The following is a 22,812-nucleotide window of genomic DNA, read 5'->3' as shown; positions in this document are numbered from 1 at the left end:
GTGTCTCCCCCTTGCTGTTGCCTCCCATGTCCAAACACCTGACCTTTAGCTAACATACACTGGACACTTACCACATACCAGGCTAGGCACTATACTAAGTGTTCTAAGTGCTTTCCTGCTTGGGGACTAGATGGGATGATGGAAATCTCAGGGGAGGAACATGATATGGACACTGGTGACCAGAGAGAACACTCTCCCAACATCTTGGCATTATGGAAACTCATTCAATCCTCACTCAATGCCCTCCACTCCATCCGGCTTCCAGAAAACCCCTTCTGATCCCTCCTAGCTGGGTGGGGTCTGTCTCAGCTCTGTTTCCCTCTTCAGTGCCTTCTGTACTCTGCTGTGTCCTGAATCCCAGCTATTTGGGCTCATGTGTCCTAGTGATCTGTGTGGAATAATATTTCTGATACAGGAACAGACACCTAGCCCACACCTCTCCTTCCTTCTCACCATTCAACTGGTGAATGTGATGTGAGATGTGACCTTCTCACATCACACTCAGCTCAGTGCCCAAGGAAGAGATGTGATTGCAGAAAGCAGAGAACAAAGAGATGTTTTCCTGGCATCTGAGTTTTCAAAAGCCTAGGCTCTAAAGGGAACATAGAAGACTTAAGGCATAAACAAAAGATTTGGGAGAAAAATATAAGAAAAAGTAGGTGTCCCCACCTCCAGATTAATAAAAGAGTCCCTAAGCTAGGGAGAGGAAAAAACAAGGAGGAGGGGATATAGTGAGAGCACTGGCATAGGAGGGCCCCAAAAGGGAGGGGCCCTGAGCCCCACTTGCCAGACTAAGCCCCTGGACAGGTTTGCAGGGTGTGAAAGCTGGAGAAACTCATGCATTGTTGGTCAAGTAAAATGCAGAGCAGGACCCCAGGGCAGAAATGGCTGCGAGGTGTTCCTGGGTAGCCAAGGTCTCACAAGTCTTTGCATGTGGCACAGAAGTAGTGGAGAGCCTCGGGACTGAAAGGGTTACACAGATGGGGACAAGAAACCACTCTGGGATGGCCTGCTTGTACCACTGACTGGGGACCAGGTGGGATGATGGAAATCTCAGGGGCGCCACATGGACCCTGGTGACCAGGGAGAACAGCCTCGCAATATCTCGGCATTATATAAGACCCTCGGGACTCAGCTGTGACCTTTGTGGAAAGAGCAGAAATCCCAAAATGACAAAAGATTATGTTTCTGGCACTCGGGCAAAATGGAGACTTAAAACAGAAGTTACATTCTTGTGATATTTCTTGCACATCTAAGATTTGTACCCGCTAGTCCAATTTCCTGAGCCCTTAGCCTCCTTCCCTATTGGGTGTGGACACCACAAGGGAGGTCTCACTGATTGAAATCATCTCAGCAAGTACACACACACACACACTCACACAACTCCCTACTCCCGGCTGCTGCAGCCTGACACAATGGGGCAAAATCCTCAGACAGTAACTCTAGGAGCTCCTGCCAGCTGGGCTCTGTCACCCCTGTTGATTGTCTCAGGGTCCCTTCTTTCCCTCCCCTCCCCACACCCTTTGCCCCAGGAAAAAAAAGGCAGCACAGAACCAGCAAATACTTAATTGGAGACACACCAGACTCCACCTGCATCAACTCAGGATACCAGCCACCGCAGCCCCAGTCCCAGCCCCATCTGTCCTGCATCCCCCTCCCAGTGCAGCACAGCCCAGATGCTGCCTCTGGGAAGGAAGCCTGAGCCCAGAGTTGCTGAGCTGCTGGGAAGATCTGGAGACTCAGCTTCCCCAGGATGGACTCCGTTTCCTTAGGAACGACGCCATGTCCTGAGAGGGCCTGGTCTCCCAGGGAAGGAATCCATGTCCTCGGGAGGGTTCCATACCCTGGGAAGGGCTCCACACCCCTGGGAGGGACTCCTTGGTCCTGAGGGGGCTCTGTGGCCCTGCACAGGCTCAGTCCTGAAGATGCAGGAGGACTCCAGGCCCTCGGGAAGTGTGCCAGGTCCCTGAAAGAGTTCCGTGTCCTTAAGAAAGAATCCATGTCCTCAAGAAATACAACTTGTCTCTTATCCCTGGAAGGACTCATGCTCCCAGGAAGAACCCAAGGAAGGGCTCTCTGCCCCGAGGAAGAGTTCACGTTCCCCAAGGGCAGCCCAAAGCCCCTCTCAGCTGGCACAGATGCTGCTGACAGTGGCCCCTCCCGGGCCCACAAGACCCAGCTCCTCCTGCTCATTGATGCAAAGCTGGTAACCGCAGCCCCGGGCCCGGGCTCCAGATGGGACCTGGCGGTCAGTCTTGGCACGAGGGGGCAGCAAGAAGCCCACACTGCCAGCGATGAGCATATGCCAAATGCTGTGAATGTAGAAGTAGTTGTCTCGGGTCTCCACAAAAGCATAGAGCAGGATGGCACTGCCTGCGATAAGGCTGCCTGGGCACAGGTAGAAAAGCCAGCGGCGCCACGTGGGCGGGTAGCAGTGCCGGCGGCGGACGCTGCGTACTGTCTGGGGGAGGCAGAGAAGTGGGGCTCAGGAATGCGAGGCCTTGGAACCCAAGCCACTGCTGGTCACTCTCAGGTTTCCCCTGAGCCCTGATGGTGACCTGAAGGCATCTGCCAAGACTGGAGTGCAGCGCTGTGAGCAGCACAGTGATGACGACAGGGTCCAAGCCCACCTTAAACTGGGAACCAGATACCCAAGTCCCTGCACCCAAGTCCTGCTGGGACCTCCCCGCCCCCAGCCCTCCCAACCTTACCCAGGCTGTGGCCAAGATCCCCAGGGCAAAGAGACTGGGTCCAAGCAGGTTCCAGAGTCCATGCCGGTCAAGCTGCAGAGCCATGGACAGCAGCATAGCCCCCAGCAAGTACAGCACCTAGAGAAAGAGGTCTCCAGGGCCTTGGCCGGGATGGTGAGAGGCACTTGGCAATGCCCCCAGGAGAGATCGGGAAGTGGATTTCAAGTAGACTTTGGCTATGGTTCTCCCCCAGGGCCCACTCTGGACTGACCTGCTTGACCACAGGCTGTAAGCGAGCCATGGCAATGACAGTGACCCACACGGACATTAAAGAGCCCAGGAAGTCACAGAACTGCAGCACGTCGTAGTCCATGATGCAGAAAACCACAATGCCTGGCTGGTCACAGGCATGGTAGAACTGGAAGAAGAGAGGACAGGCATTTAGAGAACTTGAGGCAAAGGTCCAGGTCTACAAAACCAGAGAAAGAGGCCATAGGGGTGGCGTGCTGCTGTCAGAAAAGCGGAGGTCAAAGGGTACAGACTGAGCAGAACTGGGAAATGCCCAACTCCCCGCCCCTGAGAAGAATGGGGCAGGGAGGCCCGGTCTGTGTCGTAGGCTGTACGTCTCTGGCAGCCCTGAGCCTCGTCCTCACCTTCCTAATCTTCCTGCTTCTGGAATGTACTGTGAGGGAACCAAGCCAAGGGATCCAGGTCTCTCAAGCTGAGGCCAATCCTTGCCTATATCCCCTTGTGCTCGTGTGGGTCCCAACTGTAATCCTGGCCCAAGCTCTGAGGCTGGAATCTGGCCTCTTGGCCAATCCAGACCCCAAGCCCTGTCTGTTAGCTCAGACCATGAGTTATGCTTCACCTTCAGACTTTGCACTAATTGGTCCTCTGCATCCTCTCCCACCCAATGCCATGGGGGAAGTGGGGGGGGGGGACAGTAAGAAAAAAGGCAGTCCCTAAAGCCACAGAAAAGAGGATGGCACTTTACACCACAGCAAGAACATAGGGAAGGGAGAGTGCTCACCTACCCTACCTACACTGTGGGGAACACAGTAAAGAATAGGGTATTGAGGAGCTTAAAGGTGGGGTGCAGGGGACACAAAAGGAACTGGAACCAGCTCTACTGGGCACCCCAATTAAGGAGCCAAGCTCTGCCATCAGCCCTTGGGCCTGTGGTTGCAATCCCTATACCCCACTGGATAATGCTATCAGGACCTCCGGCAGCCTGCATTCCCTTACTGTGAAAACAGTGACCCAGGGATAACCTGAGTTCAAGTTTATTTTGTCTTGGAACATTTGCTGTCACCTTTCTTTGAACTTCTGGGTAGAATTTAGGTAATTTGAGTACTTATTGATGGTAAACAGCAAGGCCATGGATGGTTTCAAGAATATCTGGTGCAGAGATGCAGGAACACGCTTCCTTCATGTGCCTTACGAGCCCACCCAAAGAAAAGAGACCGGGCAAGGTCTCTGAAGACAAACAGCTCTGACCAAGAACAACCTTCACAGTGGCATGCTCACTTCTCCCATCTCCCAACATCACCCCTGCTCCATGTCAGGAAGAATGGGTTATTATGGTAATGAAAGCAGGGTTAAGAAAAATTACGAAACTATAATGGGAAAGAAAAAGGTTTTGACCTATGTAAACTTGACCAAAATCTGCTCATTGGAGCTGAGTTTGAGACACGCCAGCAGATTTTAGGGGATCAAAAAAGTCTCTTAAGATTCTGTGAATCAATCTGTTTGACCTCTGTCCCCTGCACTTTACCCCAGGTCCTCAGGGAGCCATGGCTACTGAGAGCACCTCTTGATAGGAGAAACAACTCAGTGTAGTTGCCAAGACTGGGCTGAAATGCATCAGGCTGAACCGAAGCTGGGGCAGGAAGGCTGTGCTGTACCATCCAAAGGCAGCCTTTGAAGTGGCTTGATCACTGACTGGAGGGACCCTTTAAGCACTACTTTCAGCCCACATCAGTTTCTTCATCATTCTATCAAAAGGCAACCCTAAGTCACAAGGGCTCTGAGCCCAAAAGAGAGACAGCCTTATAGACCTCAGTGAGACAGGTATCCAGGCCTCCAGAGGCATGGCTCTGGGTGTGGGTAGGGAGAGGGTAGGGATATGCAGCCCACAGCTGAGGAGAGAGATAGCGGAGCAATATCACAATTTCACTCACTGGCAGCAGTGGGGTCTCAGTAACTTCTGGGGAAAATGAAAATGGGAGAACCTAGTCTCCTGTTTGAATGAGTCAGAGCTGAGAAGGAGAAGGTGGAGGCGAGGTCAGGAAAAAGAGTTCAGGGAAAAGGAGCACTATATCCCGAACTCATAGCACAAACCATGACACCCCAACCTCACTGAAACAGCAGCGACCTTAGGGAAAGCAGGTGGGAAACTGAAGCAGGTCTGCTGTGAAAGCTGACAGAAGCCAGCCCAGATGCAGAGTTGCCACCAACAGGATGGGAAAAAAGACTCAAAAGTTTAGTCTTGAGAGACAAAGGCTGAGAAAAAAATTGCTAATCTTTCTTTTGAACCTGTTTAAGATTTCATCCAGTCATTCAAATTGCAAAACGTGTAACTTCAACCAACAGAAGGGAAAGGGTGAATAACATAAGGGCAGGGACAAGCTAGGAGTTTAGAAAAAGAAAAATAAATGAAAAAGAACACTCAGGGGGCTTCCCTGGTGGCGCAGTGGTTGAGAATCCGCCTGCCGATGCAGGGGACACGGGTTCGTGCCCCGGTCCGAGAGGATCCCGCATGCCGCGGAACAGCTGGGCCCGTGAGCCATGGCCGCTGAGCCTGCGCGTCCGGAGCCTGTGCTCCGCAACGGGAGAGGCCACAACAGTGAGAGGCCCGCGTAACGCAAAAAAAAAAAAAAAAAAAAAAAACCACTCAGGGATATTAATTGACAGTGGGAAACCTTGGGTTCGATTCCTTCCCATTTTAATCTGCCAAGTCTTAAACTTGTGTACCTATCCTCTTTCTTTCCCTTCACTTTGGAGGTAAAGAATGTTGTCCCTTCAGGAAGAGACTGCTCTGGAATTATGTTTTAAGTGAGCATCCCAGGCTTTTCAGAGGGTTCATAAGTTTGGGGACATAAATCCCTCTTTTATATTATTACATAGAGAAAATGAGTTCTTACTGGGAAACTTGGAGAGACTTTTCACATGTGGGCCCATATCAGTATTAGAATTAATGTTTGAATATGCCTCAAAGGTTTATTTTTTAATTCTTGCTCTTATATGTGATTAATTGGGAACTAATTTGGTTCCTAAACAAATCAATATTTTGGCCTTTTTCTATTTCTCTACCTCCAAGACCAGATATATGTACTACTGCTCACTAAATTACCCAATACTGTTTTATGATTTGGATTTTATTTTAAAGCATTAATTTTACCTTTCACACTTCACCAAGTGCTTGTTTCATATGCCTGACTCTCAGGTATATAGAAGGAAATGCCCAAACACTTCTGGAAGAGGGACTTGTAAAAAATCTTTCAATCTCAGATAAGAGAGGATAAATACCAGCAGAAAAAAAGCAAAGCTGAATCACCTAACATTGAAGACACATCTAAGAAAATAATTAATTGAAGGTTGATTTCCTCCTAGGAGTTTCTACATTGAAAAAAAGAGTGGGGAATAATGGAGAGATCATCTCTGGAGTGGAGAGGTTTTGGGGGATATCATCTCTCTAATCTTCTATGACTGATTATTCTACAAGTACACTAGAAGGTCAAAGAGATTAAGGTTGTAGAAAACCCTTAGGGGTAGAGTTAAATTAAAACTGCAGTGTGGGGACTTTCCTGGTGGTCCAGTGGGTAAGACTCCATGCTCCCAGTGCAGGGGGCCTGGGTTCAATCCCTGGTCAGTGAACTAGATCCCACATACATGCCGCAACTAAGAAGTCCGCATGCCGCAACAAAGATCCCGCGTGCCACAACTAAGGCCTGGTGCAGCCAAAATAAATAAATAAATATTAAAAAAATAAAAATAAATAAAACTGCAGTGTGAGGTGAACAACACGATCTACATTTCACCAATCTTGATCTGGCTACTGTCATTGGTGAATGTCCAAAAATGCCATCAGTAAAGTCCATCACTGACTCCCTCCTGGGGCACTTTGCTAGGGAAACCCACCAACAACCTGTGGCAGCTTGCTTCACTGAAACTCCTCAACCCAGAGACAACATGTTGTCATCATATATTCTAGGCATATGTTTGTCTCTTCTGCCTGCAGTGCTTCAGCCTGCTTTACTATTCATGGAGCAGGATCCATTATCGATTGCTATGGCACCCATTCAGCACCATCTCTAACCAGGAGGCACAATTTATAGTAAATGAGGTAAAGCAAATTGCTCACCACCATAGATTTCACTGGTGTAACCATTTACCCATCACCTAGAAGCAACTGGCTCAACCGAAAGTTAAAGTGGGCTACTGAAGGCTGAGTTATAGTGGCACCTGGGAAACTCTACCCTCAAAGTCTGGAATACTCTCCTAAATGTTTGGCACACAGTATGTGCCCAGTAAATTTTAGTCACCTTATAGTCATCTTATACTTTATGCCATGTATATTCATGGGAGAATATTCCCACACTAATAAACTTTCCCTTATGCAAAAAAAAATTATATATATATATATAATTTCACTATTGTCTCACTGAAAATTGTGGACCAATTTTTAGATTAGTATTCCTTTTGTCATCAGCAATAAAAGTAAGTGGTAGAAATAACACAAAGATTGGGGGATTTAAGAAAAGAAATTCAGACTACTAACTGGCTTCTATTAGTATAATCTAATTTGACACCTTCCTCAGCTTTGGACATTACTTACAAGGTAATTTTGGAAAATTATCCTAAATTGTTTTTCTCTGTGGAATTTTATACTTTTGTACCTATACAGTTTGTCTAACGCTCCAAAACAGAGTATCCTGACACTACAGAATTTAAAATTGGAGATGCAAATATATTCAACCCATACAAAGATTAGAGTATTTGTACTCGGGATAGAATGAAATTTCCTGCTGTTCTCTTATTTTCTGCTTCCGTTTCCTCTTGGAAACAGTCATGGGATTTTGCCAAGGGCCATTGAGAATTACTTGTATTGGTGTGAGGAACAGAAGAGGTAATGAGGAGGTGGGCTTGCAGCCAGGATCTCAGCAATCAGCAAGGAAGGCTGCAGGGGCCCCAGGATGTCAGCTCTGTCTGGGTCTTTTGGGATCCAATTATGAGGACTCCTCTAGCACTGCGAAGGACATGTGGGTTGAACTGTATGAGTCAGAGGTGCACAACCACAATGTCTGATGTATTTTCCCTGTGACTTCTTGTATTTGGTTTGGTTATATTTCCTGACCTTTTGATTGGCTCTTTTTATCTTTTAAGAATTTGAGAACTACTAAAGTGAGGTCGTTAATATTTCCACATACTCCAGGACTTCTGAGAAACTGAAGTCAGGTTAGAAATGTATCAATGCACACTCACTGCCCTATGCAAGGGGAACACTACAGCTCAGTGATTACTTGAGAGGGATCAGGAGGCAGGCTGAGTGAGAAGTTTGGTTCTACCACTCACCTCAGACCCTAGGCAAAGTATTTAAACTTTCCTCATATGCAAAAAAGGGATAATAATAATAATAGCAATACCTCTCTATTATTACAGTGCTATGGGGAGGATTCGATGAGCAGTCTGACACACAGCATGTATTCAGTAGATGTTGTTTTTCTGTTATAGTTATCTGAACTGTCGGCTATATACAAAATCAAGTGCTGGGTTTGTGGCTTGCTTTGTTTTGCTTTTTTTACTTATTTACATTTTGCATTTTAAACTCCTGAGGAACAAAGCTACTGTCTGCTCCCAGGCCCTGGGTAGTAACTGACACACTACTCCCAGGTGTAGACTGTCCTGGATTTGAAGACAAGGAAGAAGACTGTCGCCTACTATGCTGGTGCTGATACCTGCAATATGACCAATAGGTCCTTAAATGGAGACTGCTGAGGAATGAAATAAGTCTAAACTAAATAAAGAACAGGAAAGAGGGACAACAGGAAACCAGCCTGGGAGAAATGAATCGTAAGTAGCTCTACACTTTGGCACGTGTGGAAAAAGAACAGGAGTTACAGTAGGACTTTAGGCAACACCTCAGAGCCAGTACCTTCTCCTTGATCATTTGCTTACTGCCTTATTAAGAAAGTGGAAGCACTCTATGTGGTACCAGGCACTTCCGACTCCCCCAGTGTTCCTACTAGGGGAAGGTCTTTTCTTTTCAGGATGATAGGCCATCAAATCCAGAAGATAAGGAGTCATCTGATACTGAATACCCTGGAGCCAATGCCCAGGATGCTTTGTGAAATGCAGGAGAATGGACAGGCTCTCCGCACACGCTCCAGACTCCTGACACACTTAGGTGTTCGTACTAATTGCGAACCACATTAGATCTGCACATAACCAAGAGTGCGCTGGTGAAAGAGCTGTTGCTAGAGGATTTGGTGAGCAACAATATAAAAAGGATCTGGAAACTAAAAAAGAGAGAGAAACAATGTTGAATATAAAAACAGAGTGCGGCATTGTCAGAGCAGGTCTAAAAAGGGGACCAGTCAAGTAAAACTGGGGTGTGCTATTCTCATGCAGCTTAAGTGGCCAAGGTCCTGCTACATGGCTCGGTTACAGCCCACTGTTCCTCACCTGTGGAGAAAACAACCAGGACCCTAGAACATGACTCAGTTTCAGGACATTTGCCCCCCACTTTCTCCTAGATGGTAAGTAGGATTTTTATAATTTGAATATATGTCTGATCTATCAATACTGGACAACAGGGAGGCATGTATTGGTTTTTGTGATACCCTTGTTGCTAAGACATGTGGAAAAGTCTGAATCCATCTAAGATGTTTGCAGTGCTCACAGGCAGGCACTGTACATCACAAGATACCAAGAGCCCAGGAATGAGATGAAAAGATGCCTAGATGTAGCCTCTCAGGGGAATTGTGTAGACACAACTCCAAACTGTAGGTCAGAGTTTCTCAGCCAGTGTTTTGAGGTAAAGGTCCCCTCAGCCCTTAGAGTGGGCAGGCAGGGTGCGGGTCGCTGGAGACCCCACATTGTCTCCAGTGACTGTTACCTTAAGTCGCAAACAGCCTTGCTCATATATCCCAATGTGCCTAATAAAAATTAGGCACATATATTAGGATAATTATTAGGATAATAAAAATTATCACGTTAGCATGCCATGATAGGAAGCGGTCAGGAAGCACTTCTGTACAGTGAAGAGGAGACATTCTCATACCATGAAGGTGTAGACATCCCCAAACCCCGTGGTGGAAATGTAGACTCTCACCCACCACCACGGATAAGGACTCGGTGAAGACACAGATGCCACCGCATACCGTGGAGAAGAACATGGTGAAGGTGTAGACAGCCGCTTCCAGCACATATCGGCTCCGAATGGCCAGGACCACGGGGGGCAAAAACATGAGGTTGCTCAGGCAGAGCAGTAACGTGGACAGAAGCTGGAATCCGTAGGTGAGCGCATCCGCACTGTCGGTGCAGCCCCAGCCCCGCCATCCTGCGGATGGGAGGGGCACACGGTAGAAGAGGTGAGAAGGCAGCCCGGGCTTCAGCGGACACTTCCGCTGGCGGCCTCAGCTCAAGCCCGACGCCAATTCCAGAGGAGGCTGGTCCCACCCTGACTCCACCCGCACTCAAACCCGGCTACTCAGGATGCCACCTCCTCCCCGACCGCCCCGGGTGTCTTCCTCGCCAGCCGAGCCGGCTCACCAGCCTTGCACTCGCAGGCCGCGTACAGGTAGTTGTGCGTGCGCAGCAGCTTGCACTGGCCGTAGGGCCCGCAGTCGTCCACGCACGGGGACAGGAAAGTGCGCAGCCGCACCTCGGCCGTCGCGTTCCGGCACCGCACGAACCTGCGCACAAACTGCCAATCAACTGGGCCCGGGCGCAGCCGCGCCCCGCCCCGCCGCGCCGCGCCCGGCCGCGCCCCGCCCCGCCCGGCCCCGCTCACCGAGGCCCCACCCCGCACAGGGAGCGCAGGGTCAGGAACCAGGTCCCCGTCTGCGGGAACGGGATTCGCAGCCTCGCCAGTCGGGAGGTGGCACTGACCGTGAGGAGAAAGCCGGCCAGGGACTCTGAAGGGAGAAGGGAAGAGTCAGTGTGGAGTCAGGACCTAAAGAACCCTCACCCGCCTGCCCCCAGTTCCCAGATGCCCTAGCCCATCCTTCCTCCATACCCAACTCCCTGCCCCCGACTTCCAGCCCCCCCGACTTCCCCGGTTCCTCACGCCACCTTTGGAACAAGTCATTGCTGCATCCCCCAGGCTCAAGGGCACCTCGTGAGTCAGGCATCCGAACACTGTCACATTTTCCTGGCGCAGGGAGCTCTGGACAGGGCGGGTATAAAGATGAGGCGGCCACACCCTCCAGGTCCTCCCACCAGCCCCCACGCCAGACTCCTTCACCTCTTAACCCCTCCCCAGAAACCCCTCCAGGCCCTCACTGGACACCCCGTTCCTGCAGGTGCTCTCCACACGGAAGCACCCTCCCCACCCCTCACCTCCTTGTTCTTAAAACCGAAAAACTGGGAAACACCAGATCTTCCACAGCAGAGATCTTTTAAAGACTGATGAGAAGGCAAGGCCACTTCTGAATCCTTTCTTTGGGAAGAATTGTTTAAATTCTGTCCAGGCAAGAGACAACACCCACTTTTTCAGTCCTATCTAGCTTGATGGGGGATAGGGGAAGAGCAATGTTCCTGGATGTAGACACTAGTTGTAAACAAAGGTGATTGATTGTAAGGTTCGTCAGTCATCTTCACATCTTCACCTGGGCCTTGAAGGCGGGAGGCATGTAAAGAAATGCACTCTTCCTCAGGTGAAATGATTCTAAGTACTGAGCAGTGGTAATAGAATGCCTACGGGATTAAATGTAGCAAGCTGGCTGGGATTAAAAGAAACTGGATTTCCACAGGAGTAAACGGAAAGGGTTGTCTATAAGAATAAAGGTAACAGGATGCCATAAACTCGCCTCATTCAAGAAGGATTTGAGGCAGCTTATTAAATACATATAACAGGATAAATACATGAGGGAAATTTACAAATCTGTCCCTAGATGTGGGCCATATATTTGCTGACTTCCAAGCAACCAAAGCAAAGAAGGAAACGTGAGTCACCACATTTGTGAGTCCACAAGGTAAAAGTTAGGAGTCTCAGGAGAAGCACTGCACCCAAAGGGGTGGTTCTCAGTTAAATTCACATCAACGAAGCACTGTGTGCTGCCCCGCCTCCTATCCTTAGCTGTGAGAGTGAATTTCATACAACTTGTTCATAACTTCCCTCAATGCAAGCCCAGGGCTATATGCCAAAGTAGTTTTCAGCAAAAGCCATTCTGGTGGGAGCCAAAGAAAAAAATGTCCTCTAGGTATGCAGTTCTCTGAGCCAAATGTCCAGTTTTTGATCCAAGGGAAAACAACAAAATACTTGAGGAAACGATCAGAGTAGGTGTGCCAATATACCTTTCAGAATAAATAGAACAGGCTGAGGTGTGCAGCAGTATCATAGCATGCAGATGGCTGGAATGTAAGCAGATGCCTTTTAGAGAAAATAGACAAGAATGCAGAGAGAGACAGGGCAAAGCAGCAGGGGAGGTGGGCCTCTCCTCTCAGGATACTGAGGAAGTCAGTATGGGTGGGGCTGGTCTCTGACATAGGCTCTATAGTTTCAAGGTCAAATCAAGAACTTCACTGTCATTGCCTAAAGGCATGGCAATAAGCAAACACAAAACATATACAGTCTTAGCCAGAACACAGTCAGAGAATTTGAGTATGAAAATAAGGAACATCTTGGGGTTGAAGAGTCAGCTCTGTCCTGACCAGCAGGATCACTAGAAAGTTCTGAGCCATGTCCCATAAAATACCACCTCAGGACACAGACCAGGTCTCAGGTGGGTGATAGGAAAATGATCCCTGCCCCAGAGCTGAGGGATAGTAAAGTTAAAAGGATTTTTGGCTGAGGGAACAGTAGATAAATAATTAGATCAACGCCAACCCAAGACAATTGCCAATGGCCTGACACAGGGCTCTGCCCTCAGCCCAGTCTTGTTCGGTGCTGAAAATAATGACTAAGGTTTAGAAGGCCAGCTTTTCAACTTTCTGAATTACACAAAGCAGTGAAGATGCAAGGTCCAAACCAGTGTTAGGCAATGCCTCAAAGATGGACATAAATTCTTCCACTCAGGTTAAAAAGTGTGCTGCAAAAATATGAGATAGGAATTGGCAGCAGTTCACATGAACCAAGCTCAGGGCATGAAAATGTGCATGGTCCTTGGTTACAACTAGATAAACACATCAGTTAATGTGGATAAGGACTAGGAGGACATATACCAAAAAGCTAAGCAGTTGTGTTATGGAGGTGTCTTCCTCTATTTTCCAAAGCCTTTATATGTGATCCTATTATTTTTATAATAAAAAAGTAAATGTATACAATTGTTTTGAAGCAAAAAAAGGAAGAAAAGGAAAAAGATCCAGAGGCCTTAATCCACCACAAGCCTCAGGTGATCCCACAGCGCAAGGCAGCAGCTAAAAGAGGTAACTTGATCTCAGGCTGCACAAATGCTGCCTGCCACCCAGGTCAGACCACCTTGGATCACTTATTTCAGAGGCATGATGGCCAGAAGGTATGACCAGAGGAGACAGCAGAGGATGAGGAGTCTAAGATGCTGAGGCTGTTCAGCATTGGTGAGGCTGAGAGGCATCCGAAGGGCTGTTAAAATTGGATAGGGATGCAACAAATGTACTACACTAATGCAAGACATGAGTAATAGGGGACACTGTGTGGGGAAAGAGGGGAACTCTCTGTGCTTTCCTCAATTTTCTGTAAGCCTAAAACTGCTCTGAAAAATGTCTATTAAAAAAAAAAGGACAGGGTAGACTACTGGATATAGCTTCTGGGGCAAAACAAAGGTCAGTGGGTAAAAATCCATGGAGGCAGACTTCGATGGAATGCCAAGAATACCTCTAGCAATCAGAGTGGCCTCAAGAGGTGGTGAGCCCCCCAACACAGGAGATATGCGAGAAAAAGTAAACACCTGCCATAGAGAGAGGCCCTTAGTGAGTGGCAGGTAAGCCTACAAAACGGAAAATCCAGACCACTCAGCTGCCCTGGCTGACCCAGCCCATGTGTAGTAAATACTCAGGGCATGTTTGTTGACCAGAATTGGGCTGAGGCATGGTCTCTAACCATGAAAGGTGAAAGAAACCTAGATAGGCTTCCTGGAGGAGGTAAGGGCCGCTTGACCCCAACACCTTCCCCTTCAGGTTCCCCCAAAGGGCGACCTCCCCGCTCTCCACAAATAGTACCACGTTGAGCTGGAGCTCCAGGCTGAGGACGCCTCCGCTGTCCAGCACTGGCAGCAGCCTCAGGGCAAACACGGCTGGGCGTTCTGGGGGGAGGGCCACGCTGGGGCCAAAGAAGACGTAGAAGTGGACGGAGAAGGTGTCCAGCTCATTGCGCAGCGTCGGGCGCACTGGCCAGCAGTGCTCAGGTGGGGATGTGGCCCCAGGCCCCTCGGCAAGGGCCGTGAGGGATGATGGCTCTGGGGGCAGTGGCTGGTTGCCCAGTGACTGGGGCATGTTCATGGAAGCTCCAGGGACCAGGGCACGGGACAGGCTGGGCTGTGGGCACTCTGTGGGGCAGAGGAAATCAGAGCTGGGGCCTGCCGCCCTCACAGCCCTGCAGCCCCACCACACACCGGATTTAAGCCCTGCAGGGTATAACAAAGGGTGGGGAAGCTAAGAACTGGAACAGAACCTCCCTTTGGCGTGTGGCATCTAAGGTCACAGGACAGGGTCCAGGGGCTTCCTAGTTGTCACAGCTAATGCAATGTCATGTTGGAGGGACTCAAGGTCATCTCTCCCACCCCAAGGGCAGTGAGGACACTGCTGAAACAGGTGATGGACCCTCTCACTGACTTGCAAGGGCTTTGGCAAGGACCAGGTCCCAGAAGTCCTAGCTGTCCCCTGCCTACTCCAGGACACTGAGAGATTAAATCAAGGAGAGTAATGAGGTCCCTTAGTGAGCCCCAAGTCAGGTACCAAGAAAAGATCTGAAGGTCTTTCAATGACTTGAAGCTCCAAGTGGAAGGGCTTTGGCAAGTAAAGGAGCCTGGGCTGGGCCGGGGAGGCTGTAGGGACGTGGCCGAGGAACAGTGAACACAGCCACTGTGCCTGCCTCCTCCCAGCCACAGAAGTCGGCACAAGCTGGGTGGCTGGCGCAGGTGGGGGCTTCTGACCTTGCAACCGCACGCACAGCTGGAAACAGACGGTCCTGCCAGGGCCCCGGGATGGTGTCTCCACACGCACGTAGACCCAGTGCCCCCAGGGGGGCAGTGCCAGCTCCAGCTGGCATACTGAGGCACCTCCACAGGCCACAGAGCTTGAGTTGTGCAGGGGTGGGGCCTTGGGACGTAGGCGCAGCGTCAGGGGGCAGGCGGATGCCCCGTGGCCCCCCACGCACACGAGCTGCGCTGAAACCCTGTAAGTGAAGCTGGGCACAAAGACCCTGGGCAGAGGGGAGGTTGGAGGTGAGAAAAGACAGGGTACAGAGAGGTGGGAGGGACACAGGATGAGGGAGACACTGGGAAGAAGGGAGGGGTAGGGGACAGAAGAACCGGAGGCCTTTTCGGGTCTTCCCCTCTGTGCTGGGAGAGGGGGAAGCAGGGGTGGGAGCTGCCCTGGGGCTCTGGGTGGCTCAGCAGTCCAGGTTGGCCAGAGGGAGAGGAAGATCAGCAGGTAGACTGAGGCCAGGGAAGGAACATGGGAAGGGCCCGGGTGAGGCAGTATCTGACTTACTTGTACAGGGCTGAGCGATTGTGGAGGGAGAGGGTCTGCTCGGAGGGTCGCCCAGGCACCAGCACAGCCACGTCCAACAAACGCCGGACAATCAGCTGCGGCTGAAGGAGGTACTGACACTCATCCTGGAGACCCTGAGACACAAGCAGGGGTGGCAGGAGGGGAGACAGCGAGGTGCTACTAAAAGAAGGCAAACAGCCTGCCAAGGTGGAGGACAAACCTCCTCTGGCCCTCCTGCTTCTGGGGCTGTGACCACAGTTCTCTAAGCTCTGAGTCCCTCCTAGGTCTGCAGGATCTGCTGGGATCCTCAGCATTGGCTGAGGTTTAGGGACTCAAAACCGGGCCCCTCCTGACAGTCGGGCCTTCCCTGCCCCTCCTCCAGTAACCCCTCCTCCTGAGCATTCCTGGACAGCCCCTCAAGGTAATTTCAAACCACCTCATTCCCCCACCAAGCCCTCAGGAACTTAGAACACTAGCACTCCAAGGGCACTAGAAAGCCCCTTAAAGGCTTCCAGTCCAAACCTCCCCGCTTCCCCCATTCGAATCTTTCATTTCCTTTATTCTCCACCTGCCCCTCCCAAGTGCTTGTCCAGCCTCTGCTTTAATACCCCCAGGGAAGAGCCACTCTGCCTCCCAAGGGACCTCCAGACTACAGGTAACTTGAGAACAGGAACCTGGTCTTATTTTGTTCCCCCAGAAACAGAGCCTAAAGTAAAGTGAACCCCTCACAGACGAATGTTTGCTGAATAAATGAATGAATAGGCGAATCAACCCAGCTGGGGGCAGCTCTGACCCGTATGAAGCCAAAGCCTATCTTCTGTCCCCCAAGCACTGCTCTGCCTCAGGGGCCCACAGATACATCTGTTCCTTCTGCCTCAGCCTGCGTTTCCTCTGCCACTGGAGGAGAACCGCCACATCTCCCCGAGCTACTCTTCTGGATAAAATCCCTAACACTTCTCTACTCCGGGGGACACCACTCTGGCCCTGCAGCGTCTCCACTGAGGATGGGCCCATTAATTCCGGCTCCTCTTCTGTGGCATTTGCAGCTCTCTGGGCCCTCGATCCTAGCAGTTCAGGGGAGGGGGGGCTCCTGATTAGGCTCATCTCATCTTCTGGACAAATGGTCTTATGCTGACCCAATAAACTAGAGGCCACTGTTCACTTATGTGGTTATTCTGACCGAGACATACCATTAGCCTTGACCTGGGACAAGAATTCCAGGCTTTGACGTCCCACTGAGTTCCATGCCACAGAAAAAGCCAGCCAAGGCTTGTTTGCTAACTTTGTTTTGTTTTGTCTGTTTGTTTGTTTGCTGACTTCTAGCAAAGCTCCACAAGGTTGGAATGGGGCCTTGATGGATGCCAGGCTGGAGTATCTCCTTACCCTCTGCTTGGAATTTTCCTGTACCTTTTGCATCACTGCACACCCAATACCTAGCACACCACCTGGCACATACTAGGTGCTAGAAAATATCTGTTGAGTTAAAGAACAGGTGTCAAAAAGAGGTCCCTTCAGAGAGCTCCTGAACCCACCTTGTTGCTCAGAGACCTCCATCTCTGATATCCAAAGCAGATGTCCCTCATCTTTCATGTCAGAAATACTCTCACGAGTTATTTCATCGACCCCACTTCCTAACGTAGGAATCACCACCACAATAATCTTGTGGTGAATGAGCCCTAAGGGTGGGGACTCACACTCAGGAGACGGCCCCTGTCCTTATTACACAGTCCAGAGGGAAGAAACACTTTCTTCCATGTTTTGCTTGTTGTTGCGCTAACTAAAAGATCAGTGGACATGACCTCTCTATTAAAGATGTGCTCCTTCCTTAAACTGTATAATGTGCATGTCTAACACCTCCCTTACTGTGGACGGGAGCATTCAGTCAGTGGAGACCAGGGAAGGTGCAGCAGGGACCTTCATCCTGTAATGGAACCACAGAAAGGGCACCAGAAGTCAGGTCCTCAAGAGCTGCCAAGGCAGAAGCCAAGTGAGAAAATCCAAACTCAGTCAACATCAGTGGTCTTGGAAGGAACAGAGCCAAAGCAAGGCAGCTGGAGGGACCAGGAGGGTGAAAAGTGAGAAGTGGAGTGAGAAGCAATCTGAAAGAAGCTGGAGTGGAAGGCCTTAGATTGATTCCTAGACTGTCCTAGTATAGGTGGGCTGAGTTTCTTTAGTAAGGCCTGAGCCTCTGGGTGACACCTGCAGACTGAAGATGCCCAAAGATCTTGGCCTTCTCTGTGAGAATACTCCAGCACTCAGCACAGCCCCGGCCCACAGTTAGCTAGCACCAATCAACACAGAAGTAGATGAGCACTGGAGAGACAGCAGGGGGCAAGAGCGGCAGCAGGGAGGCCACTTGGGAGGTTACTGTGGTGGCCCAGCAGACGGCTAAGGGAAGGTGTGCTAAGAGTGGAAACAGAAGCAGATGCATCCAGGGCATCCTTAAGAAGGAGAGTCAACAATACTTTTTCTTTATGGATTAGTTGTGGGGAAATAAGGGAAAAAGAAGAATCAAGTATGACACCTAAATTTGGGGCTTGAGCAACTGGTGAATGGCAGTGCCACTTACTGAGAAGAAGATTAGAGAACAAAGAGGCTTAGACTGGGAGAAGTGAAATAGGAATTAAAGAGATTTTGACTTGAGGCTTTGTTTGGATACGTACTTGCTAAATTTGAGACTGGTCTTAGACATCCAATCAGAGATGTCAAGTAAGCCACTGGATATAAAGTCTGAGATTCAAAGAAATTTGGACTCACTTAATACACCGGGAAGACATGAACTTATAGGTGGTATTTAAAACTGTTGTGCTGGAGACACCTAGCAAGAGAATGAAGAAATAAAAAGGAGCTGTCCCAGGACCAAGCTTTGGGGTACCACACGTGAAGAGATCGAGCAGAGGAGAAGCCAGGAAGGGAGACAAAGGAGTGGGCAGTGGGCAGGAGGAAAACCAGACAGTTCTGTAAAGTCACAAAGGACAAGAGGAGACAATGTTTCAAGAAGGAAAGAGTAATATAAGGAACTAGGTAACAGCTAGTTACTAGTTAGCTCTGGAGAGGAAATGTGGGGACTGAAAGGGGACAAAGGGAAGAGGAAGACTTACTTTTCACTGTATGCCTTTTGTACCTTTCGAATGTTGTACTGGGTGCATATATTACCTATTTGAAATACAAATAAAATAATTTAGAAGGAGGAAGAAAAACAGAAGGAAGACTGTTAGCAGATTTGAACCACTTCAGTTGAGATACTGAGCCACACTTGGTCCTAGCGGGTGGATTCAACTGAATCCTTTCTTCTGTACAATCTGCTCCTTTTCTTTCCTTATTGTTGTTGTCATTCTTTTATCTGCTTTCACTTACTTTCAAATCTTGGAGCTGGGAAGAGGAAGTATTCGAGGAGAACTGTGCCCCAGACATTTGGAGAACTTCCCCTAATAAGCCATTTGGGTGCCAGATGTTACCCACAAGCCAAAGGGCAGCCCTTCACGGCAGAATGGCAGCTGTGGACACCACAGGAGGAACACATGCGCCACACAGGAAAGGTAAGGAGATAGAGGGCACAGGTCAAGATAGAAGAGGCTGACAGAAAGAAGGAGAAAAGGAAAGAATGAGAAATGAGATCAGTTTTGGAAACATGAGTTTGAGAAGATGGCAGAAGGGTAACAAAAATTTGCCAAGCCCCCACCATGTGCCAGGCTCTGTGCTGGGAGCTAGGAATATAGTAGTGAATAATACACAGAGAGGCCAGCAGAAGTGTGGGACCACAGCCCAGGAGAGTGGCCTGGACCAGATAAGTCACTTCTCTTTTACAACCTCTTAAGGCTCCCTATCACTCTCGGGATAAAGTTCAAACTTCTAGGCCCTTCCTGATCTGGCCTCTGTTCACCCCTCCAGCTCCCTCACTCACCCCAACGACTGCCCCACACTGAACCACTTCAGTTCTCCCTTCTAAGCTTTAGCCCATGCTACTCCCACCACCTGGAATGCCCATCCCTGCTTTCTCAACAGCAGGTCTCACTTCCTAACAGTTTGCTAAAACCAACTCTCCACCACACTACCAAACTGAGTTATCCACCTCTCCTTTGTCCTCTTAAAATACCTCCTGTATCTCACCAATATACATCTTATTTATCTGTGTCCCTAGCATCCAACCCAAGGCCTGGGACAAAGCAGGTGCTCAAAGACTAAGGTCTAAAGGGAGGCCTGAACTCATCCCCAAAGCTGAGGAACAGTGCTGCTGCCTTCTTACGCTGGGACCATTCAGTCCCCACCCAAGGATATCCCTGAACCCACAATAACTTCCTGTGTTGGCCAAGCCTAATGGGAAGTCAGGATGATGGGACAAGGAGGAGGCAAGCAGAGAAGACGGAGCCCTGGAGAAATGCTCTGGACAACCCACCCATAGGCTTGATTCTAGGGAATTAACCAGAGAACTTAAGAATCCCTACAGGCCCATATAAGATTCCAGAAGATAATCAAATTCTTAGAGGAAACACAAAGAAGATCTTGCCCCCCAACCTCTAGAACAGGCCTGACTGGAGAGCTCCATCTCTCATGGGGTCCACACATGGCTGCCAGTCACAGGCAAGGGGTAACTGCGCCCTCTTCTCTCTAATCTCACCACACCCCAGGGGTCTCTATAGGGTAGGGCTCCAGCTTGCAGTACCAAGTTCCCCAGACCCCACTCACTATATCTAGATGCAAATGGGCACGTCAAGCCTGGTTCTGACCTCTCCTAACCAGGCTTCAGCTCCCATAATCCCAGACCAGGCCTAGGTGCCAGATTCCTCCTGCTCAGTCAGAAAGGTTGTGGGATAACTACAGCAGGGCTTCAGAAAGATTTTCTCTTCTCATAAAGAGAGTCAAGAATCAGAGCTGGGACCAGGAACAGGCTCTCTGGGATTTGGCCAAAGACCTAAGAAGACATTCCTCCTAATAGAAGAACCCTTGGTTCTGATGGGAGTCAAGAACCTAGAACCCAGAGCCACTTCTGGGCAAGTTTGCAACATGCTCTCACCCAGAGGGCTCCCAGGCCTGCAGAGGAGGTTCTCCCGTACATCACTCTCAGGAAAAACTGGCCTATCACTGAGGCCTCGAGATGCTCCCTCAGCCTGAGTTCCCATCTCTGACAACAGCAGTGCCCATACACTTGTCCCTGTGTAATTCTCAGCTCATTCAAAAGCATTATAACACCTCTGAACGCTGGGCCTCAGCAGGAGGAGGAGAGGGGAGTCTGACACAGTCCAGGGCCCCTGCCCTCAAGGAACTCACCCTGGAGAGAGATGGCCAGGTCAAATCCTCACCTGACTGGGAATTTCTGCCCCTCCCAATTCTCAGTGGCCAAACCCGATTCACTGTCTTGTTCTTCATGTCCTGTTCTTTAAATCCTGCTCAGCTCATGCTTGGCCCTTTGCCGTTACCACTGACCCCATATCCGTGGCCAGCCCACTCTGACATGGCCACCGCATCCCACCAGGGGACAGGAGCAAGATACCTTCAGGTCCTCTCACAGTAACAAAGAGGTCTAGCCTGCCCAGTACCTGGGAGTGGCAGGAAAACTCAGCAGCATTTCCTTCCCCTCCAAACCAGAATGGAGAAGCAGCCTGACCTCAACCCTACAACACTGGAGACTTTAACAAACTCTGCTCTATGAAATCACTGCCGATGTTTGGGGGAAAGAGCATCAACAATCAGGTTGGACGCCAGTCGCCCAAAGCCGCCTCTTAACAGGAAAGGGCTTCCCTGCCCCAGAGTATTCTCTTACCATCTTCCATAAGGTGTCAGGAGCTAAAATTATGATAGAAGAGGAACGTATACTCCCAAATGGACTAACGACTGGGCTAAAGCCTACGAGAGTCTACGGGGCTCTCACCAACCAAGACGAAGAACAAGACTAGTCTTGACCCACCAGGTGACCTGCTGACCTCTAGCTATGCCCCACACCAGCCACCCTTATGCTGTTGCCCACCCTGGCACAAGGCTGGTGTGCCAGGTAGCCCAGAGATGGAGAAGCAGCTCTGGCCCCTCCTGCCCTGGACAGTATCAACCCACCTTGACAGAGATGTGGCCGTGGGTCCGGGGCAGGTGGGCAGCCAAGAACCAGTCCCCAGGTAAGGGGCTGCTGACGTTAAAGATGCCAGAGGTGCGGTTGGGCAGTGTCCAGCTGAGAGTCAGTGAGAAAACCCCAGGCACAGCCGTGTCCCCTGGGAAGTGTGTGTGCAGGGGATTGATGACGGGGGGCGCCCCAGAACGGAAATACCTGGGGGACCAGAATGAAGAGAAGAGGAAAGGAGGCAATGGGGTGGGACATGGAAAACGGGGGAAAGAAAGGAAAACTGTCATTTATCGCCAGTAAAACAAGTGGATTCCCTATACCGACCCACACAACCAAGTGGTTCCAGGTCAGGGGTCAGAACATAAGGGGCAAAAAATCAGCTCGGGCGCTCACACAGTCATACAATAGCCAGGAATGGTCAGGAAACAGAGGTCTTGGCCCTCAGCCAGTCACACTTCAATCCGGACAAGGGTCAGGGGTCAGGGTCAGGAGGTCAGCTTAGATACTCATAAACTCGCATTTTCGTTTGGAAAGTGGCCCAGGGTTGGAAGCGGGGGTCAGGAGGTTAACTCAGACGCTCACACAGTCACACTTTGGTCTGGGCAGTGGTCCCCAAAGGTTCCCCCCTGCTCTTTGAAGATGATGAGGTTCCACACGGCCAGGAATGTGTCTTCGGGAACATGGAAGTGGAAGAGCTCGGTGCTGGCAAAGGAGCGGAAGGGACTCAGCTTTCGGGGTGAGCAGGTGGAGTAGTCAGTCAGGAAGAGGCCTCCTGGGGAGCAGGCGGAAGAGAAAGGAGCAAAGTAGGACAGGCCATTTCCAGCAAGCCCCAGGCACACCAAGCTGCCTCACCCACAGCACCGACTCAACAAAGGCTCTTCTCTGGCTGGGAACTGGGTCTCATGCTGCCCTCGCCATCATTTGCTTTAAACCTTACAGTGACCTTGGGAAAAATGACCTCTCTTTACAGATAAGGAAACTGAGGCTTAACGCTAGACCAAACTGAGGATTCAAACCTTGATCTAAATGCAAAACCAGGACCCTTTTGAGGACCCCACAGCTGCCCCTCACTTAGGAGCCATTGTTCTCCTCTTACCAAGCCTAACAAAACAGCTGTGGATGGTGCACATGCATGCGTGCGTGTACATGCATGTTTGTGTGTGCGTGCGTGCGTGTGTGTGTGTGTGTGTGTGTGCTGGCATGGACTCTTAGGCTACT

At 50.1% G+C, this 22,812-nt stretch overlaps 1 protein-coding gene across 8 annotated transcripts in view; it reads right to left on the bottom strand.

Moving 5' to 3' along the window:
- Positions 1-1,550: 1,550 nt before the first annotated feature.
- TMEM8B (transmembrane protein 8B) overlaps positions 1,551-22,812 on the bottom strand; it is a 26,593-nt gene continuing 5,331 nt past the window's right edge. For 3 of the 8 annotated variants that reach the window (XM_067039675.1, XM_067039674.1, XM_059072148.2), the window contains 12 exons: positions 22,177-22,366; positions 21,591-21,798; positions 15,543-15,676; positions 14,984-15,252; positions 14,052-14,377; positions 10,986-11,079; positions 10,705-10,828; positions 10,464-10,606; positions 10,073-10,251; positions 2,962-3,108; positions 2,712-2,828; positions 1,551-2,461 (listed from right to left, as the gene is read on the bottom strand). In XM_067039675.1, the coding sequence (XP_066895776.1) occupies positions 2,126-2,461; positions 2,712-2,828; positions 2,962-3,108; positions 10,073-10,251; positions 10,464-10,606; positions 10,705-10,828; positions 10,986-11,079; positions 14,052-14,330 (1,419 nt within the window). In that variant the 5' untranslated portion in view covers positions 14,331-14,377; positions 14,984-15,252; positions 15,543-15,676; positions 21,591-21,798; positions 22,177-22,366 and the 3' untranslated portion in view covers positions 1,551-2,125. The remainder of the gene's footprint in view (positions 2,462-2,711; positions 2,829-2,961; positions 3,109-10,072; positions 10,252-10,463; positions 10,607-10,704; positions 10,829-10,985; positions 11,080-14,051; positions 14,378-14,983; positions 15,253-15,542; positions 15,677-21,590; positions 21,799-22,176; positions 22,367-22,812) is intronic. The other 5 variants (XM_067039677.1, XM_067039673.1, XM_067039676.1 and 2 more) reach the window with 3 other exon arrangements.

This window comes from Kogia breviceps, chromosome 8 (genome assembly GCF_026419965.1).
Source record: "Kogia breviceps isolate mKogBre1 chromosome 8, mKogBre1 haplotype 1, whole genome shotgun sequence".
NCBI classification, from domain to species: Eukaryota; Metazoa; Chordata; class Mammalia; order Artiodactyla; family Physeteridae; genus Kogia; species Kogia breviceps.
This window is presented reverse-complemented; position numbering and strand designations above follow the sequence as displayed.